Source organism: Zingiber officinale, chromosome 4B, assembly GCF_018446385.1.
Source record: "Zingiber officinale cultivar Zhangliang chromosome 4B, Zo_v1.1, whole genome shotgun sequence".
NCBI lineage: Eukaryota > Viridiplantae > Streptophyta > Magnoliopsida > Zingiberales > Zingiberaceae > Zingiber > Zingiber officinale.
The window spans coordinates 134,033,947-134,053,811 of record NC_055993.1 but is presented as its reverse complement, the minus strand read 5'-3'; the positions used below and the strand labels follow the sequence as shown (position 1 = coordinate 134,053,811).

The 19,865-nt window shown below is 38.3% G+C and overlaps 1 protein-coding gene across 1 annotated transcript; it reads left to right on the top strand.

Moving 5' to 3' along the window:
* Positions 1-10,657: 10,657 nt before the first annotated feature.
* LOC121977997 (protein GOS9-like) lies at positions 10,658-11,705 on the top strand. The gene is made up of 3 exons (XM_042530394.1): positions 10,658-10,817; positions 10,977-11,176; positions 11,270-11,705. Exons 1-3 carry the CDS (start codon positions 10,664-10,666, stop codon positions 11,507-11,509), a joined length of 594 nt encoding a protein of 197 aa, XP_042386328.1. The 5' UTR covers positions 10,658-10,663; the 3' UTR covers positions 11,510-11,705.
* The last annotated feature ends 8,160 nt before the right edge of the window (positions 11,706-19,865 follow it).

The following is a 19,865-nucleotide window of genomic DNA, read 5'->3' as shown; positions in this document are numbered from 1 at the left end:
TAAGTCATGTAATTTTTTATATAAAAATTTATATCCATATACTATATAAATTTTTATATAATACTAAGTCATGTATAATTTTTTATATACAAATTTATATCCATACATTATATAATATTTATATACCTACTAAGTCTTTAAAAAATTTATATCCATGATTATATAAATTTTATACAGCTACTATCATAAAAATTTATTCACATTAGTTATATATAAATTTTTATATATTTATTATGTCATATAAATTTACATATATGGGTTATATAATTTTTTATATACACATTTAGTTTTTAATTAAAATTTTATATATATTTATATTCATCGTCTTCTTAATTGATTAATTCAAATTCCATAAATATAAGCTAACTTAATAATTAAATCTAACTAATTCTTAATTAAATCTAAAATAATTAAATAAATTCTCTTAATTAAATAATTCCACATTCTAATTAAATTATAATTAATCCAATAAATCTTCTTAATTAAATAAATTTGAATTCTAATTAATTTGTAATTAATCTAATAAATCTCCTTAATCAAATAAATCTAAATTCTAATTATTTTACAATTTAGCCCAATAAATTTCCTTAATTAAAAAATTGGTTTCAAATATTACATAAGATATAACCGATTAATTTTGTATATGAAATAATTAAGTAAATATATAATCAATTAATTTTTTTTTCCTATTTCAACGGTCATTCACTTGAGATTAAATCCTTTGTCCCCAAATTTCTCTGTCTCCGTGCCCCCTTGTCGATCGGACGGACCAGATTACATCTCAAGGATGTTTTGCACATCACGAGGATACTGCACACATCTTAAAGATGTCATGATACCTTAAGATGTAATCTGGTCCGTCCGATCGGCAGAAGACACGGGGATAGAAAAATTTGAGGACAGAATATTTGATCTGCATTCACTTGGGGTCCTTATCAAGAGATGGAAATGAGAAGAATTTCTTAAAAATGATAATCTCATTTGGCATATATTGAATCATGTCAAGAATAGTGGAAAAAAGCCAACCGATCTCCAATTATTGTCAAAATAACAGTGCAAAAAAAAGAGTCTCTAAAAGAAAATAAATCAAGTAAATAATTTTGGAAACTTATCTGTAATATATGCGGAAGGATATATAAATATAAGGAACATTTAGTAATTTTTTAACTCTATAATTAGTTTTTAATTTATTTCAGATTATTACATTATTTCTTACCATATTATTTTTAGTCCAAAGAATGGGGAAAGGAGTCATAATTTATAAACACTTTCGTACTGATTTTCAAAAAAAAATAATGAGACAGAGACACAATAAAATTTGAGTTAATTTTTAATCTTAATTTATCACTTAAATTTTAATTTTAATTAACAAATAGAGCCCTATTGTTTGATCGTGTGATGTTAATAGTAAGTTCATCTAATAACCAATTTGATTAGAATTGTGGATACCTCATGTATATAGAGGAAAAGCTAATTAGATAAGAACAAAATCTACTTTGCATTGGACAATTTCACATGTGAACTTAGAAGCTTTTCCCATCTCTGTTCTTTATTTGCTTACGTTCTTTATATGATGTTCTTTATACTCTTGATGCTTGATGCAATTAAAATAGATTATGTTAAAATAAGTCCTGCGATGGTCTTATTTTTTATTTTTTATTTTTTTTTACTTGAGTACTGTAATCTATGATATCCTTCAACTTGTTGTAAGGCAATATCTTCTCGGTGAAGAAAGATAAGTAAAAATTAGACATTTAAATATATCGGATGTCTAATAAATTTTATCTTAAAACTTAAAATTAATTTTAGTTTTTCTCTTTTTATGTCTCTTTGAAACTTAGAATATTTTGCTAGTCTTAGGGGATCAGAGTATTGTAAAATCTAAAAAGATGACAATTATTTTTTTTATTTTTTGCTTTCATCATTAAACAACTTCTAATGTTTGAGCTTAGGGGTGGGCATCGGCCGGTTTGGTCCGGTTTTACCCTACTACGGTTTTATTTTTTCGATTTCGGTTTTAAAGATTTTTGATCCAAAACCAAACCATTTTATTACGGTTCGGTTCGATTTTTATGTAAAACGGTCCGGTTTATACGGTCGGTTATATACGGTTTATACAATGAATTAAATTGATTTTGTGCTACTACAAATATTAGTTTAGAGACAAAGAAAAAGTATCAATTTATTAAAATAATTATGAATTTAAAGTAATATTAAAATTTTGTTATCCGGTAACAATAAGTAAATATAAATATATAATTTGATTATGTTATTATATTATAAATAATTAGAAATTAATCCACTTGTATGATCAAATATCTATAAAAATAATGTTTTAAGTATAATACGGCCGGTTCGGTTTTTTCGGCTTTTTGGGAGTCAAAACCGGAAACCGAACCGAATAACCGAATTTTAAAAAACTTAAACCGAAACCGGCCGAAACACCGAAAAAACCGAACAAAAAAAACCGAAATTTTTCGGTTCGGTCGGTTTTTCCGGTTTGAACCGAATTATGCCCACCCCTATTTGAGCTAATTAAAATTTTAGTTTTTCATATGAGAGTCCGAGGCCGGCTCAAGGTATAGATCATTAAGATCTATACCTAGGACCCCTGGGGCCCATCAAATTATATATATATATATTTTAAAATATATGAGTTTGAATATTAAATATTTAAAATTATAACTAAAATAAAATTTACTCAAGATTTATTTTTATTATTAATTTTATTTTTTATAGTCAAATTATATTTGATCAATAATTTAAATTTTTTTAGATTTAACCACTAAATTTTAATTTTTTATAGATTAAAGTTAAATTTGTTTTTTTTTTATTTTTTTACTCATGATATATTTAATTGATAAGTTTAATTTTTTTACTGTTAAAGTTAGGTTTGGTTGTTAATTTATTTTTATTTTTTTATTAAAATTTAATTCATAATTTTAATTTTTTTACTAATAAAATTTAATTTACTAATCAAAATTATGTTTGGTTAATAAATTAAAAATATTTATTGGTTATACTTAATTGATATTATCTTATCAAAATACTTTTGGAAGTCAAAACATATTTAATATTGCACTATCATTTTCTCTAAATTTTATTTTCCTTTCTTTCTTCTCCTTAATTATCAATTATATTATTATTATTATTATGTCCTTACTCTTCCATGAGGTACGCTCTTTTATTTTTAATAATTCGTCATTGATGTTTAATAGCTAAATATTTTTAGCTAAATAAATTTGATTGATAATTTATCGATGTTAAAATTGATAAAAAGATAGTTTGGTTCACGAAACTCTCGCCAATGTGAGATCCAGGGGAAGGGTATCTTATACGTAGTGACTATATCTATTACTCAAACTTATTACCTTTAAGTCACATAATAATAATTTTATTGAGTTAAGACATTCCTTTATTGAAGTTAATATTGTTTGATAATTTTTTAAAAATAATAATTAAATTAAAATGTGTATTAATAATATTATAATAATTTATTACTCGTTGCCAATTAGTTAACATAAAGTGGCATGGGCACAAGATAAAGTTATTGCTACATAACTTAATTGGACACTATTTCTAATTGTAAAAATAATCATTAACAATCTATGAAATTGTCCTTTTAAATTTTACTAATAAAATTAAATGTCACCTCGGGCATGGATGAGTTTGGCTATTGTGGATGGGCAAGGGGTCGAATCTCAACAAAGTCAAGAAAAATGTTATCACCATAGTAACTAAAATTGAATATTTTTAGCTAAATAAATTTGATTGATAATTTATTGATGTTAAAATTGATAAAAAGATAGTTTGGTTCACGAGGGTATTACGTAGTGACTATATCTATTACTCAAACTTATTACCTTTAAGTCACATAACAATAATTTTATTGAGTTAAGAAATTCCTTTATTGAAGTTAATATTGTTTGATAATTTTTTAAAAATAATAATTAAATTAAAATGTGTATTAATAATATTATAATAATTTATTACTCGTTGCCAATTAGTTAACATAAAGTGACATTGGCACAAGATAAAGTTATTGCTATATGACTTAATTGGACACTATTTCTAATTATAAAAATAATCATTAACAATCTATGAAATTATCCTTTTAAATTTTACTAATAAAATTAAATGTCACCCCGGGCATGGTTGAGTTTGGCTAGTGTGGATGGGCAAGGGGTCGAATCTCAACAAAGTCAAGAAAAATATAATCACCACAGTAGTCAACTGCAGTTTCCCGATTTACCTTCTCATAGATGATCATGGGACCGGCTATGTGGATCGATAGGGTAGTGAATTTCACTTTTTGCTACAACTAATAAGATTTCTAATATTTATTTTTTTAAAAAAATCAAGGCTTACTTTTTTTCCCATCTAGGGCCTCAAGAATAGTTGAGACGACCCTATAGGAGGCATATGATCAATTATCTCTACCACAGAGAAGTTTAGGTGATGACGACAATAGTATCCTATCTGAGCCATTTGTTATTAATAATTTGGAGTTATGGCTCGAGGCGACTGGGGGAATCAAAGGGGAAGGATATTAGGTATGAGTTCTATAAGCATAACTCATAATATTCCTCATAGGTCTTTTTTCTTCTTCTATCCCACTAGTAGTGATAACACATATCCATGACTTAACTAAAGAAGTTAAAAATTCAAAGGGCATAATATATGAAAGAGATTTGTAAATTCAAGAAATAAAACAACAAAACTTACAAAAGGGGCCAAGAAATAATAGAAATGAGCCGAGAACAAGAATTTATTATGCAGCAGTTTAGCTCCAGTCAAAGTTATGTTCCTCCTAGTATTGGTGATGATGCTGACGACGATGACGATGATGCGTGAATGTTTGTAATTAGTATTTTTGAAAAAAAAATATTTTATTGAGTTTGTAAATACTTCATTTTTATATATTTTTATTAGTATTATTATTTTTATTTCAAACATGATTGGTGACACTAAGATTGGAAAAAATCCAGATAAAAATAAGTAAGTCTTGACATATTTATTTTTTATTACATTAAGGGATTTTATTTTGTTAAAAATTATACTTTTTATTTGTTTATTTTCTAATAAAGGTAGAAGAAGAATATTGGAATGACAATGATCCCTCGAGTACCCTATTATACTTACTTGTGTTAATTTGTTCTCCACCAAATTTTTAAAAACTATTAAAAAATATTATATTTTCCAAAGTTAGTGTTTTAATTGTTACTTTTTTTCCCTAGCTAGTTGCGTTCTGCCTCCTTCCCGTGCGTCTCTTCTCCTCTGCACAGCGGGCGAGCGACACGCGCCGACGCGTCAGCATCTCCTCTCCATAGCGATACGCATGACTCCTTCCCTCTCGCAAGTTAAAACTACACCTTCCTTCCTTCTCTCAATAGCGCACTTCCTTTTCCTCTCAGTAACGGCGCAACCCTCGCTCGTCTCTTTCCCTTTCTGTAAGGCAAAGCTAAGTCCTCATCTCCTTCCCTCTCAGCAACAACCAAGGAAGCTCAATCAAAGGTAGCCCAAGCCTATTTTTTTCCAGTTCCACAAAAAAATTCTATCAAAGCCTCTGAAACGATTGTTGTCTCGCCAAGCAATGTCGCCTCACTTGCGGGCAGCGATGTCGCTTCTCACGAAGGTATCGTTACCCACAAGGCAGGCGGCGTCTCCACTCACGAAGGCAATGCCGCCTGTTCATGGTAGCAAAACGCGAATACGCTCGCCCCCAGCGCCCCTGACAACTCGTCCCAAGGCCAACACAGAGGAGGTAAATCACGGACGGCTACTAGCCTTTAAAATAGTAACTAGCACATAAGGGAGACATATACCTCGCCTTTGCCGAGATTCAAACCCCAGACCTTATGGTGGCAACACCTAATGCGCTAGCTACTAAACCCATCCGAGGGGACCAACGCCGCATGTTCATGAAGCTAGCATTGGTCGCCTGCTTGCCACTCATGTTCTTTTGATTTATGTGCAGTGCTGGCTTTGACTCCTTTTCTAGTTTAATTGCTTCATTTGTATTACCTTTGAACTTCGAATGATATCTTCAATTTATGATGCTACACATTTTGTTACAGATATGTTATAGAACATGCTAGAAGCATTAACAATGTGAACACTTTCTAGTTTAATTGCTTCATTTGTATCACCTTTGAATTTCGAATGGTATCTTCAATTTCTGATGCTACACACTTTGTTACGGATATGCTACAGAACATGCCAGAAGCATTAGCAATGTGAACACTTTCTAGTTTAATTGCTTTATTTGTATCACCTATCGTGCGTGACAAGCATATCTGCCCTATACAAGTGATAACATGGAAGGAGTTGACTGAATTAGACAAGCAACACATATGGGATGCGATGAAGGTAGGTGAATTACATTACTGTATCAGTAAACATGAATTACATTACTACATTATTGCATGCCCATATATTTGTAAGCGTGAATTACATTAATCATTGATTGGTAAACGTGCATTCCTTTTTTAATTTCTTTTTTATTTATTGATTGATAATCGTACATTACTACATTATTGTATGCTCATAGATTAGTAAACGTTATAGTAATGAAGTTTGAGATTTTTCTCTTGAATGAAGTATGATGTATTATGAATATGTTGCAAGAATGCTTTTTCAATCGTAGCATAAAATTATATCGTGAGCATACTTTGGAGCATATGGGTGCTTTGTAGACAGCATGGAGGTCATCCTTGAACGTAAATTATATGATATCTTGTAAAACTAAAGCTGAAGTTTTAAAAAATATGCCACAAGGGTTTAATGCTAAAGAATGGGAATGACTTGTCATTAATAAGTTCTTAACTGATGAGTTTCAGGAATAATAATGTTGGTTCAAAGTGTTATAAGAAATATCTTCATTTTATAGTTAAATTGTACTAATGAAAGTGTTGATATTGGTTTGTGATTTATGTAGAAAACCAGTAATCAGAATTCAAATAATCGAGTAAACGAAGTAATGCCTCATCAAACTGAAAGCAAGCTGCACAGACAACTGATATATGACATAGTCATAAACATTTATATTAATTCTTATGTTTATTATTTATGATGTTTTGTTTAATTAAGGTGTATATATATATATATATTACTTTCCTTTTATATATATTTCAGGAAGGCAAGGATAATAACACACCTGACATTGTAAAAATTTTCTATGAGGCTCGACATAAAAATGTAAAGTTTGTTGAGCCAAAAGCACAAGAAAAATATGTAACTATCACTACTTAACTTTTAACCTAAATTTGTTGTTTACCATTTATTTAAATAGTGTTTGAGTGATGAACCTTTGTAGGAAGAAATTCTGAAGACTATTCAGTCTACTGCATCACTTTCACATATTGAGGTTGTTGAAAAGTGTTTTGGATCACAACGACATACCCATATCTTTGGTTTCAGAGGTGAAATGAAAAGAAAATATTTTAATTGTTCACAAGCTGCTTATATAAAAGATCTTGAGGCTAAGCTCCATGAAAAGGAAGAAGAAGATAATAACCTTAAGAGACGCATGGATGAAATTGAAAGTGGATTAGCCAAAATCGAGAATGAAAATCAACCAACTTCAGATGAACCTGCAATGTATGGTGAAGGTGAGTTTAATACTTGTAATGTATTTTTGGATAACAAGTGTTAATTAACAGATGACATCATTTTTAGATGACTAATGTGTTATCTAATACTTGTATTTTTGGACTGACATTTAATTGTTTGACTATAGGCTGTCATAATCGGATGTCGTGCTCCAAAGAAGAATTCAAGCATGGATTAATTATTAAATTATATAGTACATGATAATTTTAAGCAACTATCAAGTCATCACTATTTATGGTCCTCAAATATTGTTGTACTCCAACAAACTCATATTTTAAAACAAATTATAATTTTGTATATTTTGAAACTCATACTTATCTAAAATATTTTGTTAACAGTAATTTTATTTATTAGTAATGTCATCTATTGACAAATTGATATAATAATTATTTTAATTTTGATCACGATTAAAATATTTTTTAATGAGGGTAATTAATAATTTAATGAGAGGTAATTTTATTATTATATCGATTTTTAGTGAGGGGTAAATGATGATATATTTTTAGTGAGGGGTAAATGATAATATAATGAGAAGATATAATGTCATTAAAATATTATTTAATGAGAAGTAAATGGTAGTATAATGACGTCTTTTTTGTCATTAAAATTAATTTTAATGACAGTATAATTGCATCACTAAAAGTATTACAACAATAGTAACGGGACGGTTTTACTGTCATTAATTACTTTTACCTAGGAGGGTAGTAATGAAGGTCCATGACAGATAAATTCTCGTCATTATAATTATTTGATGACGGATTTTGAATATTTAATGATGACGTTTTTCGTCACTATAGATCTATTTTCGTGTAGTGTATCTCCGCCCGACCTGACAAGCGTTCCGGTCTGTCTCGTTCCTCGATCCGTACTGAGAGCCAGACGATCTTGCCGTAACGTTATGCTCGGACAAGCCATTTGCCGATTGGATATTGCTTGCTCGGCCTACTCAATAATTAGAATCGACCTTCGCTCGGCTACTATGTGTAAGCTCATTGAGTATCTGATTTTGATCATCTTAATTTTGACATTTACGTTAACAATTAAACCCGAACTGAGTGGCCCTTTTACTACCACATCAGTATATATATCTAAGAATTAAAACTTAAAACCTCATCAGATCCGACTCAAAATTGTTAAGTGGAGAAATTTTTAATAAATTCTCTGAAGAGATTTTTACGCATGCCATGTAATTGAATCAGATAAATTCGATCAAATTCGCATGTCCGCCACTATCATAAAATATAATAAATATGCCTCTCGAAGGCATGATGCGAATCATGCGATGGAAAAAATAGTAAAATAATTTTTGAGACTCTTGTAGCGCATATCATATTGCTTGAGCTGTCATGATTTAGTCATATGCACCGATGGCCAATAATTACATGTGATTTATTTTTTTTATATTAATTTAAAAATAAATTGATAAAAATATCGAGAATGAATAAATCATCTTTTATCATGATTTATTTGTAATTTTTAAACTTATTTTGATTGTCAATATAAAATTTTTATAGTGTATTTTTAAAATTAGTTAGATGGTAAGATTTGAATATCTTAATTATAAAAACTAAAAAAATAAAATATAATGAACATGATTTTGATATTTTGGGGGCATTTTTTAATACAATAAATATGTATTTTAATTTACTCTTGTAACTTTTAATTAATTATTTATTTAATTAAATTGATTGATTAATTAAATCAGGTGACGTTGGAAAGAAATTGGCATATGTAAAACGGACGACAATAATTGTCCTGTTCAGTGTGTTTTTTTTTTTTATTACGGATGATAAAAGATGAATAGATTTGTCGTAATGTCTCCTGTCAATTTATTCTAGGACCAATTAAAAAAAAAAAATCATAAATAATTATAAACTTTTAAAATATTGACTAATATATAAAAAAAATTATTTATCTTAATTGTACTGATATTTAAACTCCAAATTTTGCAATAATAATATCTTATATACTAAACACTAGACCAATCACATGTAGGGCTGTAAACGAGTCGAGCCGAGTCAAGATTTGGGGTGTTCAAGCTTGTTTGATAAGGTAACCGAGCCGAGCCGAGCCGAGCCGAGCCGAGCCGAGCTTAAAATGAACCAAGCTTTTGAAATGAGTGTTCAAGCTTGGCTTGATTTATTTTTTATGAGCTTGAGCTTGTTTGAAGCTTGGCTTGAGCTTGGTTCGTTTAGATGTTATCAAGCTCTCAATTCAAGCTTGGCTTGAGCTTGATTCGAGCTTGGTTCGAGCTTGGCTTGAACTTGGTTCGAGCTTGGCTTGAGCTTGGTTCGAGCTTGGTTCGTTTAGATGTTATCGAGCTTTCAATTCAAGCTTGTTTGATTGTTTGAAACTTTTAATTATTTGATTGGTTATTGAGCTTGGAAATTTAAATTTATTTATTTATTTTATTTTATTTTATTATTTATTTAACATATTGAAAAGAGTTTTATTAATGAATATGGTTCGTGAACATTGTTCACGAACGTTGTTCACGAACATTGTTCATGAACGTTGTTCACGAACGTTAACGAGCTGAACACATATATGTTCAAGCTTGTTTGTTTAGCTTAACGAGCTGTTCAAGTTTGTTTGTTTAATCAATCTTGTGTATATTGAACGAACATAAATAAACTCTTATCAAGTCGAATATCAAACTTATTCATAAACGCTTAATTCATTTACAACCCTAATCACATGCAGAAAAGTACGACTGCTGTGCAAGCAGATATCTTTATCAGTGCTCAGACAAGCCTGTGTCATATAAATTCAATCATTCTGATTTTTTTAGTTACTTTTGCTTTAAATTCTGTGAAGTTGCCAGGTCACGGCAATGCTTATCCTGTACTTTTGGTGCATGATTGATTGCAGTGGATTTCATTGACGTTGATTAATCGAACCAAGCACCCCTTTTTCTCACTTCCATAGCTTTAGTTTTTTTTTTCTCAGTACTTTCAGTAATTTAATTATAAAAGAAGGAAATGGGGTCTCAAAGTTTTTTATTCGAACGTAGGATAAGACTAAAGGTTGGTTGAAGTGGAATGTAGTATTGATGGGACTTTGGGGCACTTTCAACTTAGGCCGGCCGGGTGTCTATAAAAGAAGGAAATGCTTGTCACTTCTGAATGCAGTAATCGATCTCTCCGATTCTCTCCTTCAATCTTTTCTATCCTCCAACGTTAGCTACATGGCTGGCTCCAGCATCAGTGAGTATATATATTAATTATTTACGTCTTTCCACGCCAATTCAATAGCCTATGCATCTAAATTGTTTTTTTTTTGTTTATTTGAAGAAAAGGAATCGAAAGTTATTTAGGATGGGATATATAATAAACTCTAACCACAATTTACATTATGATGATCAGTTCCTCCTATTAAAATCAAAATTGGACCATGGGGAGGCCTCGGAGCCGGCGGCTTTGATGTTGGTCAATATGTCTCCCATATTACAAAGGTCAAACTCTACACAGGAGACGTCGTCGACAGTTTGGAGATTTCCTATGTCGATGACCGGAATCAATTCGAAACATACCGAACAGGCGGCGGCGGCGGTGGATTACACGAGGTAGGCGAAACGCATATATAAATATATATATATATATATAGTCTTAACTATTATGTATATATATATCGATTTTGAGATAGATGTTGCATGCAGTTCGAACTAGAGAGCGGTGAATATATCAACTGGGTGGTTGCTTCCTACAAAGATTATTATGGCGAAATTTGTGTTACTGAGCTCGGATTTAAGACCAACTTGGGGAAGGAGCATGGGCCTTTTGGGGATGGAGGCGGCGAGACGGTCAGTATTCCAGTCGTCGCAGGTCGACTTGTTGGATTTTTTGGCCAGTACGACCGCTATATTAATTCCATCGGACTCTATTTGGCTCCTTATTAATTGGCCATCTATCTATCAGTAGTATTTCGAAATCTGATCATTCATTCTGTCGTCTTGCCTTTGCTTCGTCTTCGTATTTCAAATAAATTTGGATGATCAGTGCAACTTTGATGTATTGTACGTGTGGGAGTGCTTTAAATAAATTTGCTAGTTGTGTTTTAAATAAATTTGGAAGATCAATCAACTTTGATATGTATATTTGGTGTTTCCAAGCTTGCTAGTTAGTTCTATTTGCTCTAATAAATTGTTTTTTTTTTTCACATGAGTTTTAATTCTATTTTTCTACGTCCACTTTCATTTGGTCTAACAGGACTGAATTTATTGAACTTACTGTAAGAAAATAAATTTGACACGGAATTGTAAATAAATTTTTATAAGTAAATATAAATACATATATATATTTGTCAAAAAATAAAATTAAATAGAAAACATTTCGTATTTAATTTATATAAATTAGAAAGGAATTTATTAAATAATTATAAATTTGTTTTATTTTAATAAAATAAAATTCCTAAAACAATTTATTAATAATTTATAATTAAGTGACGGATGCTGCTTATGGCTGCTGTGAAAGATATCACAATCCGTCAATGAAACGTGCATCCACGTATGATCAGCCCCGGTCCTAACATTCAGGAGGCCCCGGGCAAAACGATAAAATAAGCTCTAATGTTTTTTAATAAAGTAAAATTTATTTACAATGACTTCTTCTAATTTTCCTAGAAGCAAAATCATCTATAATATTATTAATTTCAAGATTTTCTAAAATCTCTTTTTCAATAGATAAAATTGTTAATCCATTCAATCTCTCTTGCGACATCGTTGATCTCATGTATGTTGTCAGTAATTTTAATTTTGAGAAACTTCTTTCAGCTGATCCTACGGTAACAGGCATAGTTAACAATATTCTATAAGCAATTGCAACATTTGAATAACAATCTATATTTTTTACAAAATTAAGAATATCAACTGCCGACATTATCTCATTTGGTAAAGTTAGTTGTAGTATTTTTAATTCTGTAAACAAATCATCTAACTCAACATCTAATGAATTATCATGCGTAAAAGTGGATGTCAGATTAACACAACATTTTCTCAACTCATCATTATCTAATGATTTTAATGTTTTCGAATCAAACAAAAAACCAAATATATTTTCAAATGTTTTCATTTCATCAAATCTACTTTACAAAGAAGAAATTGCCATGTCTACAATAATCACAAAATAATCAATTCTAAAAGATTCTTCAGGTGACAGTGAAATTTCATCATCTTCTTTCTCATCAAATTATTTTTTTCTAAAAATACGACGTTTCGTTGAAAATACTGGCTCTATATTCATATCAGATGCAAGACTTTTAGCAATAGTCAAACTTGTTGCAAAACCATCATTCCTATATAATCCGGTAGTAAGAGCGGCCCCCCCTCTCTTGCAAAGTCAACGCCAAGTGGAAGTCACCGGAGTAGCCGCCCATTCGGGGGAGAGTGTGGTCCGACCGGACGGACGACCATGGACGGCCGGTCCGACCGGATTGCCGGCCGGCCGATGGAATCGAATACCCGGATGGGTCCGGCCGGCTCGCACTTATGGTCGGAAGGCACCCTGTCAAATCGGGGTTCCGACGCTCAGTTAAAAAGGTCATGGACCGAGCTGACCTTTTGACCGACCACAGTCATAAAGCACCCCTGTTTATTAGTCTCCACAAAACACAAGTAAACCACTGCGGATGTCCGGTCGGATGTTGAGGGAGATGTCCGCTCGGACGACAAGTTTGGAGCAAGGGAAAAGACCCGAGGATTTCTTCTCTGACAACCGGTAGGTTTCACGTGTGTGCCATGCTCTAAATCTTGTGACAGGGGATTCTGCTGTCCCATCGAGGGCATGATTTGACTATAGCGATATTTCTGACAGCCGCATACCTAGGAAAGGACAGAGGACACGTATGCACCTAGGTACGCGTGCCCAAACCCTTCACAAGCTCTATATAAAGAACCTCAGGTTTCGCCGGGGAGGTACGTATTCTGAGACTTTGGAAGCCACTTTGTTCATCGTAGCTTACCTGACTTGAGCGTCGGAGGGTCGCCGCCAGGAACCCCTTCCCGGCTCGACTTCTGTGCAGGTTAGCCGGAGCATCGCGCCACCAGTGGAGGATCTACATCAGCGAGCCGAAGAGCGCCACGTGCCTAGTGTCCGTTGACTCCTGGTTCGGACAGGATCAATTTGGCGCCGTCTGTGGGAACGCTCCTGCATCCGACTGGAAACAATGGATGAGGCTGGACGACAACACAAGGTGGCGCTTTCGACGGAAGAACTCGAAGCTCTGGTCGAGATAAGGGCCGCCAACCTTGTGGAACAAAAACAGAAAGCAGCGGCCGAACGGCCGGAGCAACAAGCAACATCTGCGTCGGGTGGCCGAGCGGAAGCACCTCCAGCCACCGTCGCATTCCATCGGGCCTTATTTCGCACCCCTGAAGCTGTACCAGCCCGAAGAGATAGAGGATCTTCTTCAGACGAAATGCCCAGACGAGATGACAGAAAGGGGAAAGCTCCCCGAGCGGACTCATCTCCCGAGCGGATCAATCGCCAATTTTCGGAGGCTATTCTACTAGACCCTCTGCCCAAGCACTACGTGGCTCCGACGATCGGCGAGTACAATGGAACAACAGACCCGGATGATCATCTGGGTAAGTTCGATAACACAGCTACGCTCCATCAGTATACAGATGGAGTAAAGTGCCGAGTCTTTCTTACCACTCTCTCGGGATCGGCTCAACGGTGGTTTCGGAGGTTGCCGGACGGATCCATCACTAGCTTCAAGGACTTCCGAACGACCTTCCTCCACCACTTCGCCAGCAGTCGGCGTTATCAGAAGACAAGTGTCAGCTTGTTCGCCATCAAGCAAGAGCCGAGAGAATCGCTTCGAGCTTACATCCAGCGATTCAACCAAGTGGCGATGGATATCCCAACAGCCACATCGGAGACGATGATGAATGCCTTCACACAAGGCCTTGTGGATGGGGACTTCTTCCGGTCGCTCATCCGAAAGCCGCCCCGAGATTATGATCACATACTGCATCGGGCCAACGAATACATAAACGTGGAAGAAGCGCAAGCCGCTCGGAAAAAGGAAACCCAACCGAGCGCGCACCTGTTCATGCCGAGCGGAAACAGCACGCCGCTCAGCAGCCACCCAGAGGACCGAGGACCGAAGCAATTCGATCCTCCCACGCCAGATCGCACGTACAAGAAGTGGCTGCCGCTCGGCCCAAGCCAAAGAAGAGGTGGACCCCTATGTTCTGCTCCTTCCACCAGACGGATACGCACAACACGAGGGATTGTCGAAGTCTTCCCTTCGTGGCCAATCCCGTTCCCAGGAAGGGTCTCCTCCCATCGACAGGAGACAAAGGACCCATGAAGCCGACCGGGCCCGCACCGAGAGGCGACATCAACAGACACCCGATCGGCACAGATCTCCGAGACAGGAGAATCGCCGGGCGTCCAGAGAACGGTCACGACCGTCCACTCGGGAAGAGGAAAACAGGAGCAATACTTCCCGGGGCGAGATCAACGTTATTGCTGGCGGGCCGACCGGAGGAGACTCCAACCGAGCCAGAAAGGCGGGCGTCCGACAGCTGCAGATCCACGCAGTCGGCTGTAGCCAAGAGCGGGCAAGTGGACCGGAAATCACTTTCAGGCCTGGAGATTTAGAAGGAGTAGAAGTGCCCCACGACGACGCTCTGCTCATTAAAGCGGTAATAGCAAATTATACTATTCACCGCATATTTGTTGACAGGAGCTCATCAACATCATATTTAAGAAGACGTTCGATCACCAAATTGATCAAGCCGCTTCCCATGACGACCCGCCTACGGGTTTACGGCAACGGTTCAAATTGTTGGACAAATTCTACCGCTACCTCATTGGGAGAAGAGCCGCTCAGGAGCACAATAAACTTCGTGGTGGTAGACTCTCCTTCGTCCTACAACGTCATTTTGGGACGACCGGCGCTCGGCGAATTCCGAGCGGTTGTCTCAACCTTCCACCAGAAGATAAAGTTCCCCGTGGAGGACAAAGTAGGAGAAGTACGTGGAGATCAGCTAGCAGCTCGGCGGTGCTATATAGAGATGGTCCGAGCAGAATCTGGTTCCGCTCGGAAGGCGCCCCGAATCGAGGTACACGCCATAACCGAGAAACCTCCTGCTTTAATTTATGATGAAAAGGAGGAGGTTCAGATCCATCCGACCCGATCGGAGGCCACGACTTTTATCGCTTCTGATCTGGAGGAGGAGCAGAAGGAGGAGCTGATCCAATGCCTCCAACGAAATCACGATGTCTTCGTCTGGTCGACACATGAGTTGCCCGGAATTTCGCCGAGCCTAGCGCAGCATGAGTTGCATGTCCGACCGGACGCACGGCCAGTGAAGCAGAGAAAAAGAGATTTCAGTGCCGAGCAGAACTCCATCATCCGGGCGGAAGTAGAAAAACTTCTGGAGGCCGGCCACATATGCGAGGTGCAGTTCCCTAGCTGGCTGGCCAATGTAGTATTGGTCTCCAAGCCGGGCGGCAAGTGGAGAGTCTGCATCGACTTTCGGGACTTAAACAAAGCATGCCCCAAGGACTTCTATCCTCTGCCTCGGATAGATCAGCTGGTGGACTCTACGGTCGGCTGCGAATTAATTTGCATGCTTGACGCCTATCAAGGATATCATCAAGTGCCACTCGCCCGGGAAGATCAAGAAAAAGTAAGTTTCGTAACGGCCGACGGCACATATTGCTATAATGTGATGCCGTTCGGATTGAAGAATGCCGGGGCCACCTATCAATGCTTGATGAAAGAGCAGATTGGGCGTAATCTGGAAGTCTATGTGGACGACATTCTTATCAAATCCGTCCGAGCGGCCGATCTTTTCAAGGACATGGAAGAAACCTTCCGAACGCTGCGCAAACATGGAGTCAAGCTAAATCCCCAGAAGTGCCTGTTCGGAGCGAAAGGAGGGCGTTTCTTGGGGTACATAGTGACCGAGCGGGGAATCGAAGCAAATCCCAACAAGGTGAAAGCTCTGCAAGACATGCCGCCCCCAAGAAATACAAGAGAAGTGCAGAGGTTGACCGGTCGGATAACTGCTTTGTCCAGATTCATCTCCAAAACCGCCGACCGGAGCCTTCCATTCTTCAAGATCCTGCACAAGGCTACTAAGTTCCAGTGGGACGAAGAATGTGACCGAGCATTCGGAGAATTGAAGACATATCTTAATTCTCTGCCAGTGCTAGCCAAGCCTATCGGGGGTGAGTCACTTTATATTTATTTGTCGTCAACTGAGCATGCTGTAGGCTCAGCACTTGTGAGGGCAAGCGGTGAAGAGCAGCCGGTGTATTTTCTAAGCCACATTTTAAAAGATGCTGAATCTCGTTACACCGGGCTCGAGAAGTTGGCCTTTGCTTTGGTTCTAGCCGCTCGGCGCCTTCGACCGTATTTCTTGGCTCACACCATCATTGTCCCGACGAACAGCCCACTCGGAAGAGTACTGTTGAATCCAGAAGCGTCCGGACGGCTCATCAAGTGGACGATAGAATTAAGTGAATTTGACATCCAATATCAGCCCCGCTCGGCGATCAAAGCCCAATCCTTGGCTGATTTTGTGACCGAAGTGCAGAGGCCAGAGCCGGAAGCTCTGTGGAGAATATATGTGGATGGGTCTTCCACTCGGCTCGGAAGTGGGATAGGAATATTGCTACTCTCACCTCAAGAAGAAAAGATGCACCTATCCGTCCGACTAGATTACAAGGCCACCAACAATGAAGCAGAGTATGAGGCCCTCATAGCCGGATTACAGGCAGCACGGCATGTAGGAGCCGGTCGGGTGACACTCTATTCGGATTCACAGTTGGCCGCTCAGCAACTTTCTGGTACCTTTGAAATCAACAGCGTTCGGCTTAAGCTCTACGCTGAAGCCTTTGAAAAACTCAAAGCCACTTTCCAAGAGGTCCGTATTCAAAAAATTCCCCGAACGGAGAACCAGGCAGCAGATGACTTGGCCAAGCTGGCAAGTTCTATAGTGCCAGTCACCATTCAGCAACCTATTGAAAAAGTACTGCTGGTAGCGCACGTCGACCGGATGGAAAGCCTCACGTTTCCAAGCGACTGGAGGACACCCATCATAGAGTTCCTCCGCTCGGAAGCCACACCGGCCGATCGGGATGAAGCCCAGCTGCTCAGGAGGAGGGCCGGTCGGTTCACACTTGTCGGCGATCAGCTCTACAAGAAGGCTTTCTCTCGCCCGTTGTTGAAGTGTGTGAGCTCGGAAGATTCGGCTTACATCCTCCAGGAGGTACATCAAGGGTCGTGCGGAGGACATCCGGGCGGACGATCACTAGCCAAGAAGATTTTGCTAGCTGGATACTTTTGGCCGACCTTACAAATGGACGCCGCTCGGACAGTATCTACCTGCCTTTCATGCCAGAAGTATCATAATTTCTCCCACCGACCGGCCGAAGAAATGAAGGCGTCAAGCGTTTCATGCCCGTTCGACCAATGGGGAATGGATATTGTCGGTCCATTTCCGATGGCGGCCGGGCAGAGGAAATTCTTACTAGTGGCGGTAGACTATTTCTCCAAGTGGGTGGAGGCCGAACCGCTAGCAAAGATCACTGAACAGATGGTCAAAAAATTCATATGGCAACACATCATCTGTAGGTTCGGTATCCCTCGCCGATTGGTTTCCGACAATGGGCGGCAATTCACAGGGAAGGTGCTGGAAGATTGGTGCAAAAGCTACGGCATCGAGTAACACTTCACGTCCGTGGCTTACCCCCAAAGCAATGGTCAAGCCGAAGTACCCAACCGGGAAATTCTCCGTATTCTGCGCGCTCAGCTCGACCACGTGGGAGGAAGTTGGCCGGATGAAGTGCCGGGCGTTTTATGGACCATCCGGACGACTCCTAAGGAAGGAACGGGCATTACACCTTTTCATCTGGTGTACGGCGGTGAAGCGGTCATTCCGGTAGAAGTCGGCGTCGAGTCCGTCCGGGTCCAGTGTTATGATGAAGACAACGCCGAGCGGAGGAATATGGAGCTGGATTTGGTTGACGAAGAGCGTGCCAAAGCATCCGTTCGGCTTATGGCGTACCGTCAACGAATGAAGCAAAACTATAACCGGCGCGTCATTCCCCGATCATTCCAGATCGGCGACCTTGTCTGGAAGAAAGTCAAGCCGGTCGGCGACGTCGGCAAGCTTGAAGCTCCATGGGCAGGTCCCTTCAAAATCATCGAAAAGCTCCGCTCGGGCGCGTATTATCTGGAGGATGAGGACGGTCGGCAGCTAGATAGGCCGTGGAGCGCGAACCACCTCCAGCCTTACCGGGCAGGGTGAAAGATGTGCCTATGTAGATCATCCTGTGTACATTTTTCGACTGAATACTTAAAATGCAGAAATGAAAAGTCAAAAGAACGAATATAAGGCATCGTCATCAAGTAACGAAGGCCCCGCGCCGCTCGGCCGGAGGTGCATGGGCCGAGCCAATCGCTCGAGGAACGAAGGCCCCGCGCCGTTCGGCCGGAGGTAAAAAGGTCGAACCAAGCGTGCGAGTATCGAAGGCCCTGTACCGTCTGGACGGAGGGAAATTATCCGAGCCAAAGTGCTCGACGAAGCAGATCCTGAGCCGTTCGGCTAAGCGTACGTTCTCCAAGTCGGGTGAAAGGTGCGCTAAATATAAATTTATATACTTTTTGGTCGCCTATGTACTTGCGATGCAGGAAGTAGAAAGATGAAAGCACATTGAGTATTCTCTGCTGAAAGGAAAGCCAAGGTCGCTCGACCTGGTAAGGAGTTAGCCTTAAAGGTCATCTAGCCCAGACGTTAAACCGTAGAGCCGCGCCGTCCGGCTATAAATATCCGTGCCGACGAGCTCCGTCGTTAAAGATCGAGAGCCGCGCCGTCCGGCTATAAATATCCGTGCCGACGAGCTCCGTCGTTAAAGATCGAGAGCCGCGCCGTCCGGCTATAAATATCCGTGCCGACGAGCTCCGTCGTTAAAGATCGAGAGACGAGCCGGCGTCTATAAATAATCCGAGCGGACGAACCGACGAGCTCCGTCGTTAAAGATCGATAGCCGCGCCGTCCGGCTATAAATATCCGAACCGACGAGCTTCGTCGTTAAAGATCGAGAGCCGCGCCGTCCGGCTATAAATATCCGTGCCGACGAGCTCCGTCGTTAAAGATCGAGAGCCGCGCCGTCCGGCTATAAATATCCGTGCCGACGAGCTCCGTCGTTAAAGATCGAGAGCCGCGCCGTCCGGCTATAAATATCCGTGCCGACGAGCTCTGTCGTTAAAGATCGAAAGACGAGCCGGCGTCT

Bases quoted from the DNA above. Each gene is read 5' to 3' on its own strand.
- LOC121977997 (XM_042530394.1), top strand. From the start codon at position 10,664: ATGGGACTTTGGGGCACTTTCAACTTAGGCCGGCCGGGTGTCTATAAA. The intron at 10,818-10,976 runs GTGAGTATATAT...TATGATGATCAG, and splicing joins CATGGCTGGCTCCAGCATCA to TTCCTCCTATTAAAATCAAA. The intron at 11,177-11,269 runs GTAGGCGAAACG...TGTTGCATGCAG, and splicing joins GCGGCGGTGGATTACACGAG to TTCGAACTAGAGAGCGGTGA.